General features: G+C 34.4%; 2 protein-coding genes and 1 long non-coding RNA gene across 3 annotated transcripts; all 3 read right to left on the bottom strand.

The window, feature by feature from the left end:
- Positions 1 to 2,218: 2,218 nt before the first annotated feature.
- LOC149900999 (uncharacterized) lies at positions 2,219 to 7,665 on the bottom strand (the record flags this gene model as incomplete). Its single annotated transcript, XM_090111988.1, has 4 exons — positions 2,219 to 2,630; positions 5,403 to 5,559; positions 5,829 to 6,033; positions 7,089 to 7,665. Coding segments are annotated over 4 exons (1,107 nt in total), but the record flags the coding sequence as incomplete, so codon positions are not given.
- On the bottom strand, positions 7,664 to 17,095 carry LOC149900998 (uncharacterized). The gene is made up of 2 exons (XR_016457663.1): positions 17,005 to 17,095; positions 7,664 to 7,829 (listed from the first exon to the last, which is right to left on the bottom strand). It is a non-coding gene; the product is annotated as an uncharacterized LOC149900998 (long non-coding RNA).
- A 4,472-nt stretch (positions 17,096 to 21,567) lies between these two features.
- On the bottom strand, positions 21,568 to 25,219 carry LOC149900997 (uncharacterized). The gene is made up of 5 exons (XM_090111760.1): positions 25,103 to 25,219; positions 23,053 to 23,808; positions 22,627 to 22,831; positions 22,129 to 22,282; positions 21,568 to 21,817 (listed from the first exon to the last, which is right to left on the bottom strand). Exons 2-5 carry the CDS (start codon positions 23,420 to 23,422, stop codon positions 21,641 to 21,643), a joined length of 906 nt encoding a protein of 301 aa, XP_089967886.1. The 5' UTR covers positions 23,423 to 23,808; positions 25,103 to 25,219; the 3' UTR covers positions 21,568 to 21,640.
- Between the last annotated feature and the right edge of the window lie 1,578 nt (positions 25,220 to 26,797).

The raw sequence follows: 26,797 nt of genomic DNA, 5'->3' as shown, positions 1-26,797 counted from the left end.
TTGACATTATTTATTTCCCAAAATTACAATAAAATAGTTTACGCCAACAAATATAACTTTTATTTTTATAACAATCCTACTTCCTACTAATGCGAAAGTTTGTGAGGATGTGTATGTGTGTGTTTCACGCAAATACTACTGAACCGATTACAATGAAATTTAGCACACATATAGAACGTAACTTGGACACATTGAATAGGTTTTATCCCGGAAACCCCACGGGAACGGGAACTATACGTGTTTTTTTTGAAAATGCGGGCGGAAAGCTAATCGTTCATAATATAAACCGTAGCAGGTGGCGTTTTGAAGTTTTGTCTACCCATACAGAAAAATGAAAACCACAGGAGATTGCCCAAGTGACTATGGCACTTGGTATCGCAATCAAACTTATTGTGTCAAGATGAAATATAGCTCAATTTAAAGCTTGATGTTAGTACTTTTAGATATGATTAAAGTTTTTATGTAAATAAGCCGCAGTTCGCGACAATAAAAATAAAACAATAGTTTTATTCAACACTTCAAAAAACTACTTAATCGAGTTTAAACTAACGATGAACGTTAAGTTTTACATTTATTACATAGGTAATATTTTAATTTACAAGACAAATGTGAAAAGTAAATCGTAATTTAAACATTATTTCAAAATAACATCGAACAATGCGTCGAACACATTCATTTGACATTTCAAATAGAAACTATGACATAATTATGACGTTTGCAAGAGAGATAGATATAGGTATGTGTCAAAACAAAACTTTTACTTTTATTTCTATTTATTCGGTATAATTACAACTTAATAGTGATAAATATGATCATTATAAATACAAATAGGAATTAACAATATCACGAACACGTGACACAACTAGTATTTTACCGATTCCATACGTAGTCATACATGTTTCAAAAGAAAAACTTTTACTATTATTTCAATTTATCCGGTTTAGTTAAGACTTAATATTGATACATATGATCATTATAAATACAAATAGGAATTAACAATATAACGAATACGTGGCACAACTAAAATTTTACCGATACCACCCGTGGTCATTCTCCTTTGTGGGTCATTTGTAACAGGATGGCGGTTCTACAGCGAAAAAAGAAAAATGATGGTCAGAACGCTGATACCGGATACCTTAAGATACTGTAATATAAAATATTACTAGATTAGATAAAATATTATAGGTAGTATCTTCACCGTGTGTGACGCGCTTTACATTCACGCCATCTAGAGTTAAATCTTTATCATTTTTGTATACGTCTGTGTGTGTAAACGACCCTGTATGCAATGACAGATGTTAAAACGCATAATTTTACCGAATTGGGTGGATTTTAAGGCAATGATATAACATATTTCAATAAAATATAATATTCAGTAACCGCCATGACTATTCCTAGGTTTGATGACTATTCCAATTACGCAAAAACTCAAATAAACTAGAAATGTAGAATTCAGCGCCATCTAGCGGGACATTGGCTGGGAACAGATCGTAGCAATCACCTTAAGGAACCAATGTCATTCGTGTGATCTATAGAAATAAATTAGTGAATATTATGACGGTGTTTTATTTTGATACCTTTTTTCTTATAAATTTATATTGATAACACTGTCACACACTGTAACACTGTCACAGCCTGTATAATTTCTCAGTATGGAGAAATACCTCTTATTAAGGTTTAGGCCATAAATAAATCCATCATGCTGGCTCATGGCTATAGCTAGCGGGTTATGCGACATTGCAATTAACTTAAAACTACGATTTAAATACATTATCAAAAAGGATTATAAGCCACCATGTTTTACGAGATATAATATAAGAGCCACCATATTTTCAAGTACATATCGTATTTACATTAGAGTTGAAAATTGTTTAATTTCTTTACCGAGCTTAAAAAATTACATTCTTCTTAGAAAAATGTATATCAATTTTGACTTATTATTTGAATAATTTATAGGTAATTGTGAAATCTTGACCAAGAATCAATATTATTTTAAAGATCTGTAATCGTTATCAAAGTATAGGATAGCGATAATAAGATAACGATTACATAAATAGGTGATGATTGGACAATTCAGATACGTGAGTCTATTATTATTAAATAAATAAATATCACGTTTTCAGCCTTGTGATCCTTCACATCTTATCATTCTTTATCAACCTAATGTTAATATTTATGTTGATTTAATATTGATTGCAAATCAAATAAAACCACATAATTTTGGGGATAATATATTTAATTAAATTAACTGTCATGAAACCAAGGAACTAATCTACTAATTTAATCCCATTAACCCAAAACCAATACCTATAACATAGATAAACAATTTAATACGCAAAATTATTAAAATATAATACATCTTGGATATATTTAAAAATTTAAAATTGGAATACAGTTCAAAATTAAGATAATTGAATATGTTCTCCGTCGGCCATTTTGTGTTCGCCGACACTCGGTGACTGTCAGAGGCACATGCGGCAGATTTCGTCATTGATCTCCAGAACTTGGTCGATGAAGGACTGGTCCGCGAGCACCCTCGCGAGCTTGCAGATGACGGTCAGGAGTTCACCCTCCTTGTAGTTCATCTGGTTGTTGCATAGTTCCACTTCTTCTAGGATTGTGTTTGGTATCTGTAACAAGAGGATCTAATTAAGAATGTTTATAATAGAGGTCCGGGTTTATAGTCTAAGGGATCATGTATAATATCCAATGATGAAAGAATTTATGAAATAGATCTAGCTCTTCCTGAGATTAGCGCGTTCAAACAAAACAAACAAGTCGTTTGTTGGTTTGAACTTCAGATTAATAATAATAAGTAGGTACCTATAGATAAGTTATCTACCTATTCAAATATTTAATGCATACCATGGGGGTTTAAAATTATTTAAATACAGAGTAATAAATAAATAAAAAATTTAAGATAATCGTGAATAGCCGCGTCCAGACCGACCGAGCGCGGCTCGCGAGTCCCGCTCGCGAGCCAATAGTTCGGCCGGTGTGGACGGCGCTCGGGCTTCCTCGGGCGCACGTTGGCTCGGCCGAGCGCCGCTCAGCCCCGAGCCATGCGTTGTCGGTTTTTGGCGATGCTCAAAGGCGGCTCAGTCTGAGCTGCTCGCCCGGTGTGGACGGACATAACGACGCTCGCGAGCCAGAATCAAAAATGGATAAAGAAGACAGTATTCGCTTAATACAACTTTACGGAAGCTTCAAAATGTTATTGGATTCGAAAGATCCAGATCATTTAAATAAAAACAAGCGAGTTCCTGTTCCTTTAACAAACTGTTACCGTATTGGTTTCGGCTTTGGTACAATTTTTTAATCCAGATTTTTTGTTTCTTTTTTCTTTTTTTTATGATATATCCAGACAACACAAGCGCCGCAGCAGCTAATAAAACGTGGTTTTCCATCGTTATACGGAGATAAACTGAATGCTCAAACCGGCTCACCTTGGCTCGCGAGCGCGGCTCGGAACTTTTCACAAATAGCTCTGGTGCCACGGCTCGCGAGCAGGAAGTCTGAGCGCGGCTCGCGAGCCGCGCTCAGCCGGTCTGGACGCGGCTTATCATTAACTTCTCTTATGTTCTAAGAATCTTCAAAGACCTGTAATTTCATGACAACATGTTTTGAATAATAAACATAATGTCGCAAACTCAAATTGTACGTTTACAAAGACCTCTGATTTCCATTTGATAAATTATTAAAATGTAAATTGCGTCTTTTGTTGTGCATTGAATACACGTGTAATTTTTAAAGTCTTTTTATCGCAAAACACTAGCGTACCTAATTACTATCGTATTGATTTTTTACTGCTGTAGGTATTGACTTTTTCTTCTAAACTGTTCGTTGGTTATACAAAAAGTGATAATTATACAGTCCTACATTATATTCAGCGACCGAGCCTTAGAAATTATAATTAACCACTTCAAAAGTTGAACTTAAAAAACATTAATTATCCTTAATGAATACTTGGAAGATTTTAATTAAAATGAACGTTGGATGCAGAGGTCTTATTTACCCATAAGCCCCAACGAAATTGGAGAATGACAGATTAAGTACCGGTAAAGACTACCTCATAGAGTAATATAATATATGACTACCTGATGTGAACGTAGCCACTTTTTGACTAGGTACCTTTCTTTATAATATCATAAAAAAACGGAGCAAATTTTTGGGCTCTTTTGCGTTGAAAGTTATTTAAAAATAATACCATGAGAATTATTTAATAATTAGATACTTAAACCTTTAATTGTAATCGTAAGAAAGAAGAATACTGTTTCTTATAATCCACAGGGTATAAAAACTAGGTTCACGCGTAATAATTACCATATTATCAAGAAAACTATCAATCATAAATAGTTTATTTACAATCTTGTGACTAAACAGCATAATTAAATACATTTACAAGTAACTGCATTGTTATCGAAGCCACGTGTTGACATTTTGCGGGACACACGACTCTTCGCAGAAGTCCTTATCAAAACAGTGTACATAATGCTTTTTGTCGCCATTTTTCTTTGTTTTTTAACTTGTCACAGTTTTAATGCTTTTTAGTTTTAATTAGTTGTTTATACTTCTATTGATTAATGTGCGAAAGGAATGTCGATCTTTATTTATGATACGTTTAATTTGCTCCTATTCGAAAATTTATCTAAATGTAAGTTTTACGATTCATCTTTTTATATGAATACTAGCTGCTCCGCGCGGTTTCACCCCCGTGGCTCCACTTCTGTTGATCGTAGCGTGATGATATATAGCCTATATAGTCTTCCTCGATAAATGAGCTATCTAATACCGAAAGAATTTTTCAAATCGGACTAGTAGTTCCCGAGATTAGCGCGTTCAAACAAACTCTTCAGCTTTATAATATTAGTATAGATAATGTCTTTATTCTAATCGTCGTAATCTAAGAAGATTATAAAAAAATCCGATTTAGTAATCTAAGAAGATTATAAACAGAAGCCTACACTATAGAAAATATGTTTTTTCAATGTGCCACGTTATAAATAGAGTATTGTATGTCATGAACTCAACTGACCTTTAAGCAGATCAGTATAAACGGCCTGGACAAATGAATGCCTTTGTTAATCTCTTTTCTTTGTAATCGCAAAGTCATATGTCATTGAACTGTTAAAAGGTCCTTTATCATGGACTTTTATTTTGAAACCAACAGACGCCGTACATCGTCCTAAACAACAGTTACCTACCATTTCAATTTTCTTTTCATTTTTTTTTAGATTTTTTTATGGTAACTAATACACAGTACCAACCTTATATCATAATATCCTAAAACGTTATGAAAAGTAGCTTTAGCTTTAAAAAAACAACTGTTTTGCTGCTAAAGCAAAACAGTTGTTTTTTTACCACGTTACGTTTAAAGAAATCAATAAATGAGAAATACTCACATTATTAGGATCGGAGAAAATGCTGAACTTATACTTCGTCTTCCTTTTCTCTCCATTGTCGAAGAAGAGTGTGAACACAGCGTCCTTCCCTTTCCCTCCCACGGGGAAGTACAGACCCGCGGTCAAGTGGCCCTTTTGGTCCCGCGCGAGGAGACTCCTGGAGGGAGATATTTTGTTTTATTTTAAAGTGAACGAAAAACAAATAGCATTTATCATGGAAGAAACTTGAAGATAATTAAAATTCAGTTTAAAATTTGACCGAAACTTGAAAATGTGGGAATAACCTATCCCATTTCGTTTCGATAGCAAAATTAACACTTGATAAAAATAGATGAACATTGATAATAAGGCAAATATTTAGAAAGGTAACACAGTATTCTTAAAAAAATAACTAGAAGTGAAAACAAATATTTAAGCTAAACAGACCTGAAGTTATACACCAAGTTTCTCCTCTCAGTGACGTTAACACCATCCAGATATGGTCTGGCGACATACACTAACGAGGTCTGGTACTTGACAGTTCCGGCGCGCGTCTCCCGCTCGTGCCACTCCACGTAGTTGCTGTTCTGCGGGTTGAAGCTGTACTCGTATTCCTTGCGGCAGTGTGGCTCGTCTGACTGTGTGAACCAACCTGTGGAAATTGGCTTGTGTCAGACTACTTTTGGCGTAGGGAAATTGTACAATTATATATAATATATTGTATAATTTTATACTTTCAGACTTGTATTGACTTAGAATGACCATGAATGATTTTAATTGGCTTATTTGGTATTTGTGGGAACTGAAATTTTCTATGGCTTAGATAGAGCTGTGTACTATTTAAGTGTTAAATCTTGTATTGTTATTTTAATGAATAAACAAATTGTATATAGACCTTTATTTCAGAACTTGAGCGAAGACCCATGTCTTTTGACTTGTTTGATAATAAAATCGATTTTCTTTTAGAATAAGTAAAGCTCCCGTTTCAAAAGCTCAAAGTGAATTGAGAAAACATTGTAGCTACGTATTCATTACCTACTCACATATTATGTACATTAAAGCTGTTAACTTGATTACTAAATGAAATTATTTTAAGTGCCTATAAAGTATAAACACACAACTGTCTACAGCCGGTATTTACATGAAAAGTTAAAAGGTAAAAGCTTCACAAAAGCCAACAAATGAAAATTGTAATTAAGTGATCCCGAATAAATATTTGTTAACCCTTTTATATCTGGTTCATAATTCTTTAAAATGTCGGAGTGTGGGTGTTCCACATCCATTCGTAGAATTGAGATAAACGGCCACATTTTAGGTCAGAGCAACGAAACTGCAGTTATGTACCTATAGTGCACATTGCAGTCGGAAGTAGAAGATACAAATGTATGCATTATTCGTGCGCTGTTGAAAATTTCAATGCATTTGGCTTTATTCTCGACAATTTCATAGATTTTATCTTGCAGTTCTTGTACTTTATACCGCAATAGTTAATCATCATAAAAATTCGAAGTAATAAAAGAGCTCTATTTGAAGGTTATTTATTCGAACACATAAATTGGCGCAAGTAACGTTAAATCATGTTGGACTGCTGTGTGTTCCTGTATATAACGATAAAGGGTTTTGTTCTTTTAGCATCTCAACAATATATTGACACCCACATCAGAAATAAATTGATTAAAGAATATACACAATTAAAGTGCTACATACCAGTATGAGGATAAGCGCGATCTGCCATGACTGTGACGATTCTCGGCACGTGGTAGCCGGGGTCCGCCAGCATGACGCCGGGCCGGCCGTCCACCGCGATCTGCACGGCTACCATCACGTGCTCCTTCTCCGCGGTCACCACGCTCTCTGGCCCCTGTCCGCTCGTCACGTACTCGTGCACGTCGACCACCGCCTCTTCACACGACACCAGGCTCATCGCCGCAGTGAAGCCGCGGAACCTCTTGTCCAACCCCCGCAACCGTCTGATCAGCTCTATGCCGAGGCCGACGCACGTGTGCTTCTTGCTCCTGATCGGCGGCGAGTACTTCTGGAACACGTCGTACAGCGCGTGCTCCGTGCGGTGGAACTCGTCGTACAGGGACAGGAAGTTGTTGACGGAGTCGTAGTTGTCGGTGACGAGCAGGCAGCGGAGGACGGTTTCCGCCTCGGTGGCGAGCTGCTCGTGCGAGCTCGCCGAGAGCGCCAGCGGCTTGCGAGACTGCGCCCATCTCGCGGGCGGCAGGGGTGCGGTCAGATGCCGGTCGGGCGGCTCGCGGTCGCCCGCAACCGAAGCGAGTCAACTCGGCCACTCCGCGCCCCAGCGGCCCACGGAAGGCCCGGCCGCCTCGGCCTCCGCCCTGGAACTCGGCCGAGCATCGTCTCGGACACGCTCGTAGGTCGCTTCTACCTTGGCGAGCGCCTCACGCTTCTCTAACACCAGTGCTGACGATTTTTCACGCTCTGCAATGATATTTCTTGTTATTTCTATGTTTCTCCTCTATCAATTACTACAACACATAAAAAATCCTACAGTATCACAATTACTTCTAAAGGAAATGCATAAACTCTGTTAAATTACTTCCAATCGTATTATAGTATCTTGTACTTATGTGTGAGAACGATAAAAGAGAGCAATTTACCAGATGTTATGAATTCCAACAGTTCTATTCTCAAAACATCATAAATAATCCGATCTTGCGCTACATACACCTAATGCATAACACATCCTCACATAAAATACTCTTACATCGAGTTTACATTAAGATTGTATACGTAGTATATTATTATTCGTCTGTGATTAAGAGATACTATCGATATATTGGCAAGGCGAATACTACCGAGGAATTTGTTTTCATAGCACTTTATACAAATTCTATCATTTACTTGCGACCTCTTCTTAGGTTTTTAGAAAAATAGAATTGAATTGTCATACAAATTCACATCTCCCCGACCCAGGCAGGCAAGTTTCAGGCAATCATGCAAACTACATATTGAGTTGACGGAACTTTAACTCAATTCAAAGTGAAATATGGTTTAAAAGTTACCTATTACTATACATATTACAAAGGTCGTTGTATGACTTTCAGCGCGTAATAACTTTAATGGAAGCCTAAAAAATAATAATTGTCTGTAGCTATTTCCTGCTATAAAACTATATTACTTATTATGTTTAGTAAAAAATAAATTCCGCGAAGTATAATTTCGAACCCATTATTGTCATTGATTATTGTATGACGTATCTCTTTTCAAGAACATTTTGGTAATTAATAAGTTTTCATAGAAAAATGTTGTATTCCGGGAAGTCATGTCATGTTACCATTATTTAATAATACTCAATAGTATATTAATAATATACATAATAATTCATGGTTTATAGTTATGTTTGTAAAAATTTAGTTATTAAGTAACTAGGTATGTTTTTTTTGCTTATTTTCCGAGTTGGCATTTATGACTTAGTAAAAAATTAAAACTCTTATCTTAGTTAAGCTTGGAGATATGAAAGTGACTTAGGATTTGTGTTCTTTAGTGTTTTTTCCTAGTAAAGTAATAATGATCCAATCTCGTTGATTACAATGTAGTGAAGTTAATTCTGAATACTTGTTCTGCGAATTTTAAAGGAAACATTGTCGGTGATTGCAAGCGTGATTCTAACATCATAAACTATTCGTTAAATATATTGAAATAACGTCGCAGTAATTTTTATAATAATAAGTACCTACTTATAAGTTATAGGATATATAATAATATGGTAAGATCGATTTTTGTTAGTTTTTAATATTCATACATTAAATTTGGTACAAGAGATCGTCTCTAGTATTACAACAAGCTTTTTACCGTACCAGACGAGTGAAACCGCAAGCTAGCCTAGTTAACGTTAATCACCAAGCCCTTATGGTTAGGGAGCCAGGTGCAAATTTGGTTAACTATTTCCTCTCAAGAGATAATTCGTCAGACGCATGAGAGTATAGTATTATAAAGCCTCGTGAACGTCAGCTGGCGCTCGGTTGGGGGGGTGAGCGGTTGTAGCCTCCCACGCACATAGGAAAAAAAATACATTCATTCATTCATTTCCTCTCAGCTAAAAATTTGTCAAATTGTAGCTAACCCAATATCTCAACGAAAAAAAATAGTCAGCTGGTTACAACATGGTGTATTATACGTCAGCTGGTGTCTCGAACATGAAAGTTAAATTTAAAGAAAATTTTATTTTCCGTTATTTCCTCTCAAACAAAAATTTACCTGATGATAGCTTATATGTAACTGTGGATAAATATATATGAAAAACCGTCAGCTGATACGGGAGGCTACAACCGCTCTTCCCCCCAACCGAGCTCCAGCTGACGTTCACGAGGCTTCATAATACTATACTTTGATGCATTTTACTAATTACCGCTTGAGAGGAACTTGGTCATAAAATCTGCTGCTGGCTCCCGGACCATTAATTAAAACGAACGTGCAATAAAAACAGCCTTGCGGTCTATCTAAATAGTCTGTCTATATACAATCTAGATCATTAGATGTTATCACACAGCCGAGGTTATTTGCGCACTCAATCTAAAATTGGTTCAACATAATTAGAGAGAAGGCCAGTTAAAATTGAACTGCAAATTACCAAATATTTGTGCATCGAGCATGAGTTATGGAGGGTGTAAATTGGAAAATTAAATCACGGTTTAAACTGTAAATGGAAATTGTTTGCTCATTTCACATTTGTAGCTGCTGCTTTGACGGGATAATATAGAATACTGAATACATATTTTGTAGGAAGCAACAAATTTTTGAGAGCGTAAAATTATGATGAAAATAAAGAATGTAGAAAAGTAAAAAGTATAATAGGTATTTAGAATATTATTCGTTTTGCTCTAGTTTGCTAATGTATCATCATTTAGAAAGAAAAGTAAACGTCAAAGGTACAGCAATCAGCAAATGCTGAACCATCAGCGCTGTAATAAAGAAATCTACATACATCATGATTCATTGAACTTTTACCTATCGCTCAACGTTCAGTGGCTGTGGATCAAGCAATTTGCTAAATACTCGAATGACGTATGACCTGAGTCATATGTACGCAAGTATCTTTGTGTACCAGGAAACATGTAATCGCCTGGTTACAACTCATGAGTCAAGCTAAAGAAATGCCGACACATAATGAATCTCGTCTCTATCATCTCTATGCTTTTCCCGCCATTATGTCTATGGTTCAACTTTTTTTTAATGACTGTTGAGTATGGATTTTCAGATTAACAGCCTCTTTTTAAATTAAATAAGAAAATTGTATAAGTAATCCGAACTAGATAAATTATTATTTTATATAATAACAGTCAGCAAAGTGATGACTCATAATAATGAATCCATTTCATTCATCCACAAACAATAAAAATTAATAGGGTCAACCGGGGCAAATGCAACTAAAAAATAACAAGTTTCAAGTTTGATCGGTTGCAGTTATCTCCTTTTATATTTTGTCATTTATTTGACCCATTTAGTGATTTTTGTATTTATTCAAGATTATTTTCAACCAATCAAGCAATACAGTAGTCTTATAAATAACTGGTAGTGAGAATATTTCCTAAAATTGGTAGAAAAAGTTACATTAACCCCTAGTCGGGGGTAAATGCAACTAACTGCCATAGCTCTTCTTCTATTTCATATAAAACAACGAATATAGAATAAATTTATGAGATTTCATGTTATTCATAGGATTTTGAACTGGATTACCGTGTAGCAAGAACGAGTTTTCAGGAAAAATCTTATTTTTCTGATTGTGGGGCAAATGCGACTATTTGTTAGAGAATTAGTGTGGGGAATGCAAAAAACTTATTCATCGATATATTTTTATTATTCTATATATATACAATAACGTTATCTATACAATAACGTTGCGATCGTAGATGGCGCCGCATTATTTAGAGGAAAAACTCATGTACCTACTTTGATTTACCACTTTAAATCGCAACAAAAAAAATAACAGTGTACTACCTACTAAGTCAATTTTAGTTTTTAATCAGAACAAATAATATTCTTTGTGTTAAATATTGTTAAAAACGTAAACCAAACAAAATACGTTTATTAGTCAATCAACCGTTTACTAAAAATTACTTGAACAATCACAGAACTATCCTACCTATCGTTTTTAGTTACTTATATTCTTTAACCACGCTTTATCTAATTTGAATTTTACTTATGAACCCGTCTCTGGGTATAATATCGAAGAAATAATCGATGGTTCTTCTTTAATTAATCATAAAGAAAATATATTTTGACTACCAAGAAGGATACATAATAAAAATATCGACACTATCACATCACTAGTGTTTTTAGTTTCATACAAAAATATAAGGGGCTATTGTAACTAACCTCACAGTTGCAATAACCCCACAGTGAAATTTTCATGAGGCAATTGTAACTGCATCAATAACACAAAATAGAGTCAACTAACGCACTAAAAATATAAATGAAATATGCTTAACGGCTTGTGATAATCGTGTCCAATCAAAAACACCTGCAAAAAATCAGTCCTAAACAATTTTTTTGTCTGCAAAACTCGACACCTGTTTTTACGCACACCAACTTCAAAATAGCGGTTTGACAAAATGGCCTATCAATCAAATAGTTTTCATCGTAGGGGCACCATCTATTACTTGTAAGATTTATTAGTCGTTGAGTTATTGAATCATAGGTGGCGATTTATTACAACAACTCTAATAAAATAGTTATGATAACTAGTTGCCATAGCCCCATAGTTGCATTTGCCCCGGTTGACCCTACTTCTTAATTTCTTTAACGCTCATTCAATAAAGAGCCATTAATAATTCTTATTACTAACACTTCCATTTTATTTACATTAAAACAAAATATGACGTGGGCTTAACCTTTAAGGCTATTCTAGGCAAGAAAATGTCTGCGTAACATAGAGAAAATTCTACGAAAAATGTTATAACACGTAGGCAGAAAGTCAGAAACCGTGGGTGTTGTGTAGGTGTTCAGTTATTATTGAATACAATCCAAAGCAAGCGGAATTTACGGGAAAGTGATTAAAACACTTCCATAACTATATTTGTCCTGTCCTGGACCATTTGATAAATGAATTGGAGTACCTACACGTTGAAAATCGATACGAATTCAGTTCGAATAGTTTTTAGAAACGTACTTTAAACATTGTATTATATAATTAATTGAAAAACGGATTAATGTTGCTTTTCCCAATTATATAAAATTAATTTAAAACATAATTATGTATATTATTATAGGTTGTCATGACGTTAACTTATCTTATCTGTGCCAAAGCATAGATAATAAAACATTGATTATCTGTAACGATGAACGCAGATTGTATTTATCACTGGCCGTAAAGAGATTGATAGCGATAACGTTGCGCTAACAAAGAAATGCAATTTTTGCAACATAACGGGATTAATGCCCTGTGCTCAATACAATGAACTTTTAATTATGAAGTTTGCACGCGCAACTTGAGTTTACTCAAGCTTTAGCGCTTCAGCGTTTTTATTATGCTAACATTTTAAGTTATTAATCACAAATATTAATTAAAGAATTTTTTCTTTCTACATTGAATGAATAAAGAATCCTAATAAAGGACTTTCGCGCTTTTGTAAACTATAGATTATTCATAGCTGAATAAAATAATTAAAACACAAAACGGTTCAGACAAGAAAGAATTTAAAGTTATTGTTTCCCGCCCATTTCCCGCCATTTGCATTTCTACCACAAAACAACGAAACACAAACCGCTGTCTGCATTTTATTCCTTCAATTCTTCTCAACAACAATGGTTCAATCGAGATGCAATAAAATGCACATTTTTATTTCTTAGAATATTTCTAGCATTCCAATTTTTAAGACAGTTCATATCTTATTTCATATCTGATAACTTAACTAATACTTTGCGAATTTTCTTTACCTCAGAGAATTTTATAAGAGTGAAAAAAACTAGACAAACTTCTCAACGAAAACAATACAACGCTATCGAAACGTCATCAAGCGTAAATAATGAGAAACCATTCATTAATCCAATCGGCTGTTACTACAAAATATATTCAAAGCATTTCTAACCGTCGAACAAAAGCCCTCGTTCCAGATTTGGCAGCACGTTTCACGGCACGAGACCGCAAGTAGGCCATTGTGTCATCAGCCTTCCTACACGTGATGTAAGGGCATTCAATGATCACTTGACCGCCTTGAACATTCTATAACAGATTGTAAGTCACACGACTGGTAATTGGAATTTCGCAGTTGCGCAGGGCAACACTCCGAAAGCAAAAAAAAAGCGGTCAGCACTACTCATATTTTTTTTCTTCTTTTTCATAAATATATGACAACTTGCCAGTGTCAAGTAAAATACTCACAGAATTAAAAATAATACAATTCCCGCCAAATCGCACGTCATTGACAGATCATTATTTATTGGCGGGGTTTCCTACATTGTCATTGTAATTAATGACTAATTTATCAGTTATATCACGCTGAGCTCATATGAATAAAAGAAATATCTTGTATGTATTGTTATTTAGTTCATTATAGGTAATCTAAAATTATTTTATAGTGGAGCCATTAGTTAAGAGAAGAAGAAGAATTATTTTATAGGTATGTACAAATTTAATTATGTTATTTAAACTTAAAACTTTCCAACCCTAGTTCTTACTATACTACAGACTACTATATAATTAACTTATGTAAAAATAAAAATCCCAATAAGGTTAAACTCTTGCATGCTTGCATTTGTTGGCAAGAAATCAAATCTTGAAACATACCTAGTCGACCCAATTTCTCGCGAATAAATATCAATTTTTACATAGAGTGCCAAGCAGTATCATTTATCATTTGTATAGAAATGATCTAATACACCATACTATATAATACAGACAAATATAAGCATTATAGACTAAGTATTAAATTATCCAAAAAATAGAACCAAAACCCATTTTAGGCACTCTCTACAAACGGAGAGAATTTGTACAAAATTAGAAACAAAGTAATCGAAAAAAAAAAATATATATTCTATACATATCTAAAACGTTCAAGTTCTGTAGAGAGTAGACGGTTCTCTCCACCCCTACCCTTTAATTTTCCTCCCCTGCATCACGGAATAAATAATAGCCACGAATCCCTATCGAAATGAATCCTAAATTGGCCAGTCTAGACAAGCTGTATAGCGTTATTTATTATTTATTTGACTTTTTCATCAAGTAAAGATATGTACATATTGCAAATAAAGTTATGATTTGTAACAATAATAACTCTACAAGAGCGAACAGTGTACCATATGTTTTCCAAAATGCATATCAATAAGTAGTATCGCAAATTAAAATAAAGCTTTAATAAAATAAAACTGACACTTTATCAGTTTCCCCAATAAAAATAACTATGTACCTATATCCGTTTAAGATTTTACGATCCATAATAACTGAAAAAGAGCAGAACGCAGTAAATATTTTATAGACATTAAATATTAACGACCGTCTGGCCGTTACGATATAATGCATTTTATTATCTGTATCAATTAAAATGACTTCGGCTTTCACTGTAATATATGAGTATAATCTGTGGGAAACAATTTTTAAATTATACTCTGTCCATTATATTATTTGCTTTTTGACAGCTGCACGCCTATGAAGGATTGTATTGTCTATTTTAAAATGTCATACAAATAATTATCGTTCTTCATGGACAGGTTCCGCCCACTTAGTGATGTCTACACAGAATTATTCAATGATGGGTCGATAGATTAAAATAATCGATAGAAATACTCTGTAAAATATATCCGATACAGAAAAACTCTTCTATTATGTTATATAATTTAAACGTAAAGACAACCAAATTGTAAGATAGAAACCAATAAAAAATAAAATATTAGTTTAGTTTAGTTTTAACATACAATGCATAGATATGTGGTCTTATTATTACATATATTATTAGTACGTTTACGTTGTAATTATTATTTACGTACCTGATTCGATTTATGATAATATTTTGAATTTATAATTGAAATGGTATCACAATCGATAATCTTTTGAACATCACTTCTGGTATCACCCGTCGAGCTGTCAAAAAGCAATTCTTATAGTGGACAGACTATAATCGTATTATCTTTTATAATTGGTTCATCACTTTGATTTAAATTTTAATAATATACTAACGTAATTAGTAAAATATCGTTTTATAATTTATATATTTATGACCACTCTTTATTAAGTTACTGTTTAAATATATAATCGATAATAATTGTATAACTCGTAATTGCGTATTGTACCTATCATAGATAGGTAGGTACCTATATATGTAGATTAGGTAAGGCAAGAAATCTGTAAACTGTGAAGTTTAAAAATAAATGACGTCTTATTATTGTTTTTTATTGTGTTTTGTTCGTGACGAAGGTCCTTTCCCAGATAGACCTAGTCACGTTATTGCAAATGTATTTTATTCAGTTACGTCACGGTTTTTGAGAACTCCTTATCTCGCACGTGATCTCGTGACGTGCCGTGAATTGTTAAAACAATGACAAACAGCCTTCGATATATATGTGTGTGTGTGTTTGATTTTCCTGAAACTATTGCGATTATCGGAAATTTTGTTATGCAATAAATATTTCGCAATCTTTAAAAATGTGTTTTGTTCACTTGTTTAATAATAAAAGGTATTGATTATTATTTATTTAGGTAAGTATGTTATTTTGTAAATATAAACTCCCTACAATATAAACTTTGATATCATATAGGTAAACCTGACAATACGGGTTTTATGTTGTATAGTAACATCTGGATTGAACTGCGCTAAAATTGTCTGGCTAAATCGAACCAATTTGCGGCTCCGTCTGGCAAAAACTAGTACATTCGATCGCACCTTAAATTAAACATTGAAATCGTTTATTTTTCACGTCAATAAATAAATCCATATTAATTTAAGAAGCAAAAAAAAACAAATCAATTTTTGAAAATGGAATGAAAATTTCATAGCTCTTTTATCAGGATGCGCACTTCAGTTACCTACGTAGTTAAACTAGTACGTAATAAATGTGTATAAAATATTTATTTATGTTATAATTTCTTGTCCTATATAGGCAATACCTTTCACCTTTCAGTTCACTTTCACGACGGTTTCCAGTAACCATGGTATCAACTGGCACTTAAACTTAATTACATTTCACAACGAGGCTCTATACGTCACTATCTGCCTACTTTATATTCATAGCATTTCGCAGATAACGAATGCATACAATATTTATTTTATATTCTGCTGCATGTGTTTTACAGTTGCGTACTTTTTTAATCGATATGTATATGGATTTTCATTTATCCGCACCCGCAACATCAAAATCGCAGCCGTCTGCGGAAATAAAATAGAGCTATCGAACGTTTTAAGAATTATTTTTCCTCATGAAATATGAACAAATAAATACATATAAATTTAGTAATGTTTGTTATGTACTAAATTAACAATTTTATAGCAGAAATAACCGGATCGCTTTGTTTATATCCGCAAGAAAACAAATTCCGTACGCCATGCCACATATCGCCGCGCGTTTCATCGTAAAATATATCGAGCGATAGAAAAAATATTAGAAAAGCACAACACTAAATCGGCACTATAACTCAATATGATAAATGAATACGTCAACTTACCCATACAACGGCTAGCAGCCAAATAAAAAAAGAAAAACAGGTGCCGAAGCCGCGCCCTGTGCGAGTCGCTTCTCGTAGCAACGGATACAGACAAACTGATTGTTGTGCTCGCTCGTGGCCGCTTTATTATACGTCGCGCTAGTGATGTGCGATACTCGACATCAAAACGATTGGTATCGGTATGTGTGGTATCGAATATTACACTAACTTTCTAGTTTTTGGAGCTAAATGATGTAATGACAATAAAAATCTGCTATAATTGTTTAAATTGAAGTTTAAGCGTTGCTTTATAATAGGATTTCATAGTTGCTTTGCTAACTGTGATAAGATAGCGTAGCGTAAACATGGTAAGGCGAAACGAATAATATCTAACGTAGTAATCATGTAAAAGATAGTTTTAATTTAGGATTTCTTTAATATTCCCGTCATCTTTTACGTGCACAATGTACTTATAACATTTAATCTAAATTAAACATTACGACCTAGCAATCGTTGCACAGCAACAGCACACATTAAAAAAAGTAGTTTACATTCAAAACTCGTCAAATAAGTGTAAAAAAGTACAAATACCCAATAACGATACCTGCTATCCGAATACCGATACCGCGCCGCGCTGTAAATAAATAACGTTTCCTCATCGATTTTTAGCACGTGCTACGTAGACGCCGTAGTTTCTGCGCATGCCTGAAAATCATGCGGACCCATTGTTGACCACGCGGCTTATCGTAAAACCGATATAAACACGCATGAATTTATTTGTTGCAGTTATTCATTGATGAATGAGACGTGCATTGACAATTCGAATCGACATATTCACTTTGACAGCGCGCGCTTTGGTGAAAATGGCTGCGGTTTATTTTTTATTTTTTGCATTTATAAGGACAGATATTTGTATGTAAATTGTTTTTATTTTACAAATGCCTAAATACCTACGCAATACGGTTAACTTATCTAAAATCTATTAAATTCAGAGAATTTATAATCAATGCGGCCGCGGCGCCTAAAATTCCCCGCGCAAAATAGAATAAATAACAGTGATTATTCGATTTATTAATTATTTATCTTCTGTACTTATAACCTAAATAATATATTAACTAATGAACGTGATAACAAGCATTGTTTTATTTACAAATAATTTGTTTTAAAGAGACAAAACAGACACGCCCAATGCCCATTAAGATACACATACAAAATATTTAACTAAACAAAAATAATATGAAATAGTTTTGAATTTCAATAGTACCTAAATGTTATCATTTATTACTTGTTTACAAATTTAATCAGTAAATAATTGTAATACTGTGGTTATATACCTTCTTTTTGACATTTCGAGGGTATTGACTCTATATATCTTCGTTTCGTCTCAGTATGACCTTATGTCATTTCAGTCGTTTACTTTATTACTAAGGTTAGCCTTAAATATTTATTCGCGTCAACCTTCTTATTATATTTTTAAGTACCTACCATAATTGCTCTTAAACTGTTTCTTTCTTATCTGTGTATGATTCAATGCTATATAAATTTGCATTCACATCATTACAATGTATATGTATATGCACAAATTATACAGAAGTTTATATTAATCGTTTAAAAAAATAATCGTTTGCTAATTTCCACACTCTGTATAAAAAGAATCTTCCTGCAGGCTGCAGAACCACGTGCCCTTCGAAACATGAGGCTGTATCATCTGTTTTCGACACCTTGTTACGTTTTATTTCTTATTGTTATTTATATTTACTAGCTTTCCACCCGCGGCTTCGCCCACTTTGTCCAAACCTATTACCTAAGTTATACAATATACATACTAAAACCTTCCTCGTGAATCACTCGTTTTTATTAAAAAAAACCTCATCAAATCATCAAAATCCGTTGTGTAGTTTTAAAGATTTAACCATACATAGGGATAGAGAAAGCTACTTTGTTTCATACTATGTAGTGAAGCTCTGTCTTTGCCTTTACTCAGGCACGATTTTTAGAGCAGTAGGTACCTGCATTGCGTTTCCAATAGTGTTTAATTGAAAAAAAAAAAAATTGTGTTTTTAATCAGGATTCAGGACGTAATACCGTGTTATTATTAGGAAAATAAATTTTACTTGAAATGTAATCCAAAAATACCATTCCTGAAAATCGTTTATGAATCACCCTGTAGAACGTGCAGCTGAAACCTCTCATTATGCAGTCTCACATATTATTATGCTATCCACTGACAAAGAACCAAAAAGAAGAATAAATTTCTCGAATTATACTTACAATTTAAATAATTTTAATGAATTTGTAAATTTACAATATTATAGAGCCTAGAGTCGAAGACTCTACCTACATTAAATTAAGTGAAAATTAATAATAAAAAGTAAGGTTTTTCTTATAATTTTGAACCTCGTGCAACAATATCTTAATTATGAAACTCATGAAGTGTTATTTTTCTAGCATGTGTAATTAAAATACTGTTTTTATTCAGGATTCCTAGAACAGCGGCAAGGCCAAGGTCTTAGATTGGTGTAAAAAAATATATAAATAATTCATACAAATTGCAGCTTGTTTGTTTTAATATCTACGTTTATAAAAATTTTAAACAGAAGTTTATCTAATTTATTCAATGACATATGATCCTATACTAATACTATTATCTTACTAATATTATAAATGCGAAAGTTTGTGAGGATGTGTGTGTTTGTTACTCTTTCACGCACTGTTACCTATGCTGTTACTGAACCGATTACAATGAAATTTAGCACACATATAGAGGGTAACTTGGATTAACACAAATGATAGGTTTTATATCGGAAATCCCACGCAAACGGAAACTATGCGGGTTTTTCTTTGAAATCGCGGGCGAAGCCGCCGGCGGAAAGCTAGTATTACAGTTACATACAAAAAATCTACTTCGATTAGTGATAAGTGATGAAGATGAAGTTAATTAATTACGTTATTGAGAATAACTCAAACTATTAAGATCTGGGTCAAATTTAAATGGAACCACATGAGGCGCACCAGCCTTGATGGCTATTACCCGTTGACTGTACTGAAAAATAATTATAATTTATTTGTATCGATTTTGTAATATACCAACCACTTGACACTAACATACAACTTGAAAATATACGCATTTTAATTTACGATTGATATTAGTTATTACTTATCTAAACTATATAAAAAAGCTGTTATTATTCATCAAAATTTACGCTTGCGTTTTAATTTTTAATTAAAAAATCTGCCAGGGTGCTGCTTTTTACGTAGTCGTAGATATGAACATACACAATGTGTAAACTCGTACTTTAATTACATAAATCAGGTTAAAATATTCTTTCAAAGATTTAAAAAAAGTTATACAAATCATGTACAAATCCTTACATTTACATTGTAATGTAACTTTCCCGGTATGCACCTAACGCCATCTAGTGTCAGATTAAGAAAACTTACAAACTCTACGAGTCGCTGATTACGACTACTGGTGGAGACAAAAAAAAGTGTGCGTGTACTAGTGTACACACGTAAGAAGTGAAACTTCTTTATGACCCTATTTTTCAAAAAATAATTTATTATGCAAGATAATGCAGAAATATGTCGAATCACGCGTGGTAGGTTTAAGAAAAAGATGGCGCGTAACGGAAAAATATCACGCGTAACGAAAAAATGTTACTCTAAATTTTTTTCCAACCCCCATAAAGAAGTATCATTTCAACAAATGTTAAAAGTAGGTACTAAGACATAATATTCTGTTTCAAGCATAAATTCTTAAAAATTTTACCCTCCTATTAAAAACTGAAAATCAAAAATTTCCATCCAAATATAATATTAGCGTAGAATCGTAGAAAAAACACATGCCAATATACAAAAGTTTTATATACAAAAGCATTGGGGGAATTTCGGATGAGGGGTAATTTCAGAACATTGTGAACACCACTTTAGAGCATCGCTTTATCATAAGTATCGTGAAGGAAGGGCATGAAGATATATAGGTTTGATATTAATAGCATACATATTTGCTTAATCTATCGATAGTTACGTATTAATTTAACATAATATACGTATTTACCCCGTGACCGGAATTACCCCAATGCACCTTACCTACATTGTTCAAAATATTTTATTTGTATGAAGTAAGGGCTACGGTCTCTCTGTAAATTTCATAAAATCAGTTCAGTTTATGTGGGTTTGAAACAAAGTTTTGAAGTCGAGTTAACTGTATAACTTTAACTAATAACATTTTGTTACATTCGGCTGTTTCTTTTTTTACAATATTTTGAGACATTTTCTTGTATAGTTATAAAGTAAGTTATAAATTGTATTTTCATCAGTTTTACGAACTGCAGTCGTTGAAGGATATGTCTCAAAGTGTGTACTGTGTACTATTTCGCAAAATAAATAATTATTGACTGCGTTACTTATATATCCAATCCAATCTAATAATGCATTTAAGAAATACAAAAAATATTTTCGAACAAAAAATAAAAAAGAGAAATATTTTCTATCATTATAGCAATTGTTTTTTGAAACATCTACCCTATAAAACAGTTTAAATGTCCCACAAATATTTTCAGGTTACAAAATAAAACAAACAAATTTTCACTACATTTTTATTAGCCCCATTGAGCCGAACTAAGGCACTAGTCTACTATTCTACTAGTCTACTTGTCTACTGGTCTCCAGCGGACAGTTCAACGATCTTCTTGTTGATTTCCAGAAGTTCAACCATGTAGTCCTCGTCAGCCATGATGGAAGCCAACTTCTTCAAGATGGAGAGGAGCTCCCCGTCCCTCATTCTGAGTTGTTCGTTACATTGCTCTACGTCATCCACTAAATCGTCTGGTATCTGGAATTAGGAAATATTTCATTAGTTATTGAGAAATAGACGTGTGAAATAAATGATGATTTTTGGTGCAAATCGAATTTGTTTCTATGCGCAATTATGCAAAAAAGAAGGCAATTTAAAATGTAAATATGCGGTTGCTTGAAATCAAAATGACACTAGCTGACTCCGGCATCTGAACTACCAAAGAAAACATAATATTTGTGTTAACACGAATTTAAAATTCTTTATCGGGCAAATATTTTCAAATCATATCAATTCAGCTCGATACCCAACGGATCAAACTGTATTTACTTCGTTTTGTGGATCCTCACCTTTTGCAACTCCAAGAAGGACTCGAACTTGAGCTTCTTGCGTTGCTTGCCGTTGTGGCCGTCGAAGAACATGGTGAACTGTTGGTCCTTCTCCTTCACCGGGAAGTAGATACCGGCCGTCAAGTGACCTTTGAGATTACGCGCCAAAAGACTCCTGGAAAATGTAATGTGATGGTTAATACGTGTTGAGTTTATTCAGGAAATTGGTCCTGAAAGATTCGGTATGTTCCATAGGAAAAAAGTATGTGAATTCATGTCATTTTTGTTATTCAGTGCAGTAAAATCTATTTCCCGTAAAAATAAATGTTAATTGTGAACGTATTTGAATGAAAAGCCCCGTAATATTTTATCGCTATTTTGAAATGATAAGTTTTATAGCTGGTCAATTCCAATATTTTCACAGCGTATTCATTGGAACAACCCATACGCGTAAGCTCTCTTCTGGCGGCCTGGTAAAAAATGCTATAGGGTAACAAAAAGTCAATTCTTATTTCTTACCTCATATCCCACACGAGATTCCTCTTCTCAGTAACACTGACAGCAGTGAGGTAAGGCTTGGCGACGTAGATAAGAGATAGTCGCTCCTTGACGCTGGCACCTCTAGTGTCCCTCTCATGCCACTCCACGTAGTTGGGGTTGCTCAAGTTGAGCTGGTAGTTGTACTCCTTGCGGCTGTGAGGCTCGTCCGATTGGGTGAACCAGCCTGTAGAAAAAAAGAGGTTATTTATCTGTGGATGCTTTTCTCGTATTTTTGTACGACTAGTTGTTTGATATAAAGATTTTACAATGCAATAACTTTGTCGTTTTATGAGTAAGATAATAATTTCAATGGTGAAGTTAGTTAGTTTTTGTTATCGAACAAAAATGATTGATACAAAATAATAAAAAGAAATATTTGTTAATTAAGCATGAAATTAAACTTACCAGTATGTGGGTAGCATCGATCCGCCATAACAGTGACCACACGCGCGATGTGGTATCCAAGGTCCGACAGGAAGACACCAGGCCTTCCCGCGACCCGAATGTGGATACAGAGCATCACGTGGTCTTTCTCCGTTTCAATCAAAAAGCCCTGAGGGCCTGGGGACGCCGTTGCGTAGTCGACCAGATCTTGAATATTCTCATCACAAGAAACCAGCATCATTGCCTTTGTGATTCCAGGGAAATCCTTTTCGAGGACTTTCAAACGCTTAATCGTCTCCATGCCCAGTCCCACGCAAGTATGTTTGTGCGCGCGGATCGGAGGGTTGTATTTGGGGAAGAAGTCAGCTAACGTCTCGTCAGGAGAAGCCATGTAAGATTCGTAGAGGGTGATGAAGTTGTTGACGGAATCATAGTTCTCGGAGACCGCTAGTCGGCTCACTATTGCCTCAGCTTTGGCAACTAGGTCCTCATACTGCTGCAGGGACAGTTCCACAGCTGGGCGCGGGGCCCCCCACCGTGGTGGCGGCAGGGGGTGCTCCGAGGGCCACTGGGGCCCAGTTGACTTGTACTCGGAGCCGAGTCAGCTCAACCACTCGGCGCCCCAGCGGCCCATAACGCGGCGGATGGCGCGCTCTTCGCTCGAGGTCGAAGCGATGTCTGCGGGAGTCTGCACCGCCTCCCGAGCGGTCTCCGCGCCGGCCGACGCGTCCAGAGACCACTCATTGGCCTTACTTAACGGTTTTATATTCAACGTATCTGAAAAAGAAGTCAATCGTTAGTAAAAGGAACAAATAAAAATAAAGATGGCCTAAGATAAAATGTACGAACTATGAAAGCAAGAAATTTCCTAAAATGCGATGATCGTATTCGATAGAAATAGTTTCCAAGTGCTTGGCGAAGCCTCAAAAAATATCTAAATCTGGAACGATTCGACTGTATATATTATCCATACTTATACAATATATCTACCTACCTACGTCCTAACTGTCTGTACTGGAAGCCATAAAATTATCAAGATGCCAAAATTCCCCGAGTTCCGATTCTAAAAATAGCCGACTTACTTTGAAGTCCATGTAGGTACCAATTATTAATATAAGTATGATACGTGCCAAAAGTACTTTAAATATACCAAACGGAACTACAGATAAATCTGTACGTACAAGTACGATGACATCGTGACGCACCCCACCATCCTATGACGCAAATGATTCCAGAATTCCCAATGTCACCAATTTTTCCATACCCAGTACACATTTAGATTGCGATTTCAAAGCATTAAATATTGGCAAGGCTGCAAACTATTAAAGTAGGTAATAAGTATCCATATCAATGCGTCATAATTCATTAAGGATGGTGTTGTAATAACCCAGAAATATGCGACGCTAAACGTTTCTCCGAATCATATTTAACAAACAATAATTAAGAATGGTTACATTGTTACTGAGAAATAAATTTAATGATCATACGTACTGAAATATGCGAGACACCGAAATGCTTTTAGTACTTAGGTTTTTGTTCAGAATGAATATGGTATTAGTGCCCCATGTCACGACGAACGCGCATGATACTCAATTAGGGGTCAATTGTAAACCAATTGATGGTATTATAGTCGCTAAGGATGATACATTTCACATATATACCTACAGATAAATGTTATAGAGATAAGAGAACTATTTAAAAGGACTGATAATGTTGTTGGCATAGGGGAAATCCCTAGCATTGCAGATGGTTAGAATTATCTCGACTCAATGCTAGATTGTTAATTGCGTAAGGTGACAAGTATTTCAAGAAGATTGGAACATTTATTGTAAATAATAAGGATACGATAAAATTTAATACACCGGAAAGAGAATTTTCATGATTGGGACATGGGAATGGAATGGAGTAAACCCCCTGTAGTACAGTTTAACACAGTTAAAATTTGACCCAAAATTATCAAAACTAGGAAATCGGAACTCGGAAGCAACTAAAAATAGATTAGATTAAAAACAAAACAACTAACAAGCGATTAATTATGAAACAAATTTTATCTAAGGTCAAGAATACATACCCATTACGTATGTATTTCCGAAGTCTACCTCTTGGATGTGTCTTTGTTTCCGTTTGAAATTGAACTGGTTTGTGATGCGTTCGCGCGTCCTATATAAGCTTACGTTTTTCTACACCCCCCTCACCAAGCCCCCGCGCTTCCCCCCGCGGCCCAGAGCCATCTGCGTCATGGATGGGTGTGTGTGCGTGACTTGCACGTGTGTTTAAATTGTGAGCTCACGTGTTGAGGACTGGTTACGTTCCATAAGCGCAGCGATTTATGTTTACTTAGAAATACAGGTAGCATATTATCTAAGTTCTGTGTAGAGTTTATCTTGTTTTTGGATTCCATGAATGTGCGATAATTAGATAATGAGAACATTTCTGTCTATTAAGTAATTACTTTTTCCACTAATTTGAAACGAAGGTGATCAATTATGAGAAACCAATCATAAATTGACTTTCATTCATTTGACGACGCGGTTGGCGCAGTGGTAAAGTAACTGCCTACTGAGCCGACGGTCCCGGGTTCGATCCCCGGTCAGGGCAAATATTTGTGTGATGAACTCAATTATTTGTTCTTGGGTCTGGGTGTTATTATCTATATATGTATTTATTAGACAATAGACAATAGACAAACATTTATTCACAAAAATAACACATTATTACAACTGACAATCACAATACTTAACATAGAAAAAATACAAATAAAAAACACCAAACACATGACAATTTAATACATAATAAATAAATAAGTAAATAGGTTGCTAATAAGTGTTATGGCTGTGAAAGGGTCCTGGCTCAGCATATGTCATGAGTCGGCTGACTCATGACGCTGTTTATTCTGCCAGAACCCAGAAAGCAGATGGAACCAAAAAAATGGAAAAAAAGAAAAAACTTAAACCAGAAATAAAATAAAAAATAATATAATAGGCAGTATAAATAGATAAATTATTAAATATTATATTTATCGTCGCCTAGTACCCACAACACAAGCCTTAATTGAGCTTATTGTGGGACTAGGTCGATTTGTGTAATAATGTCCTATAATATTTATTATTTATTTTATTTATTTATTCTATGACTATTTCTAATTCACAAGATCATCAATTAATCATTGAGTAAAAGCGTTGAGAGCGAAACCGTTTAGTTAGTTCATTGAATGGAAACAGAGCTCTACATAGAGCGGACAATGAACTCATGTTATGTACAATCACATTATGTCATCTCTTCTATTCATTCGGTTGGAGACACGTTAAACGCCCGCTTAAGCTCATCAATGTAACCTATTACCTAACCCAACAGCGTCAAAACATTACGCACACACACAAATATTATTATCAATGGCATACACACATAAACATGACCACGTGCGTGTGGCAACAGCTGCTTATAAAATTATTTAAGTAATTTATAAATTAATCAACTAAGATCACGGTTAAGGTAAATAACGGAAAAATGTGTCTTTGACCTGAAGAATGTAAACTACATAGTTCAATTTTGCGGCTTTGTTTGTGGTACGCAACAAAAACACGTGGTATTTTTCAAATTTAGCGGTATTCTTTTGAAAAATGAAAAATAATGCGATTTAAAAAAATGGGTCTATGATCTATCAATATAAAGAAAATGTGTTCTGAATAGTATTTAAACACAGCTTAAATCTTTGATGTAGGTAGTATACACTTCACAATATAGTTTCACTGTACAGACAGACAAA

Source organism: Colias eurytheme, chromosome 17 (genome assembly GCF_061535395.1).
Source record: "Colias eurytheme isolate Ceu_HAF_F1 chromosome 17, ilColEury1 Martin Lab GWU primary, whole genome shotgun sequence".
NCBI lineage: Eukaryota > Metazoa > Arthropoda > Insecta > Lepidoptera > Pieridae > Colias > Colias eurytheme.
Note: the sequence above shows the minus strand (reverse complement) of the source record. Positions and strands in the feature narration are given on the sequence as shown.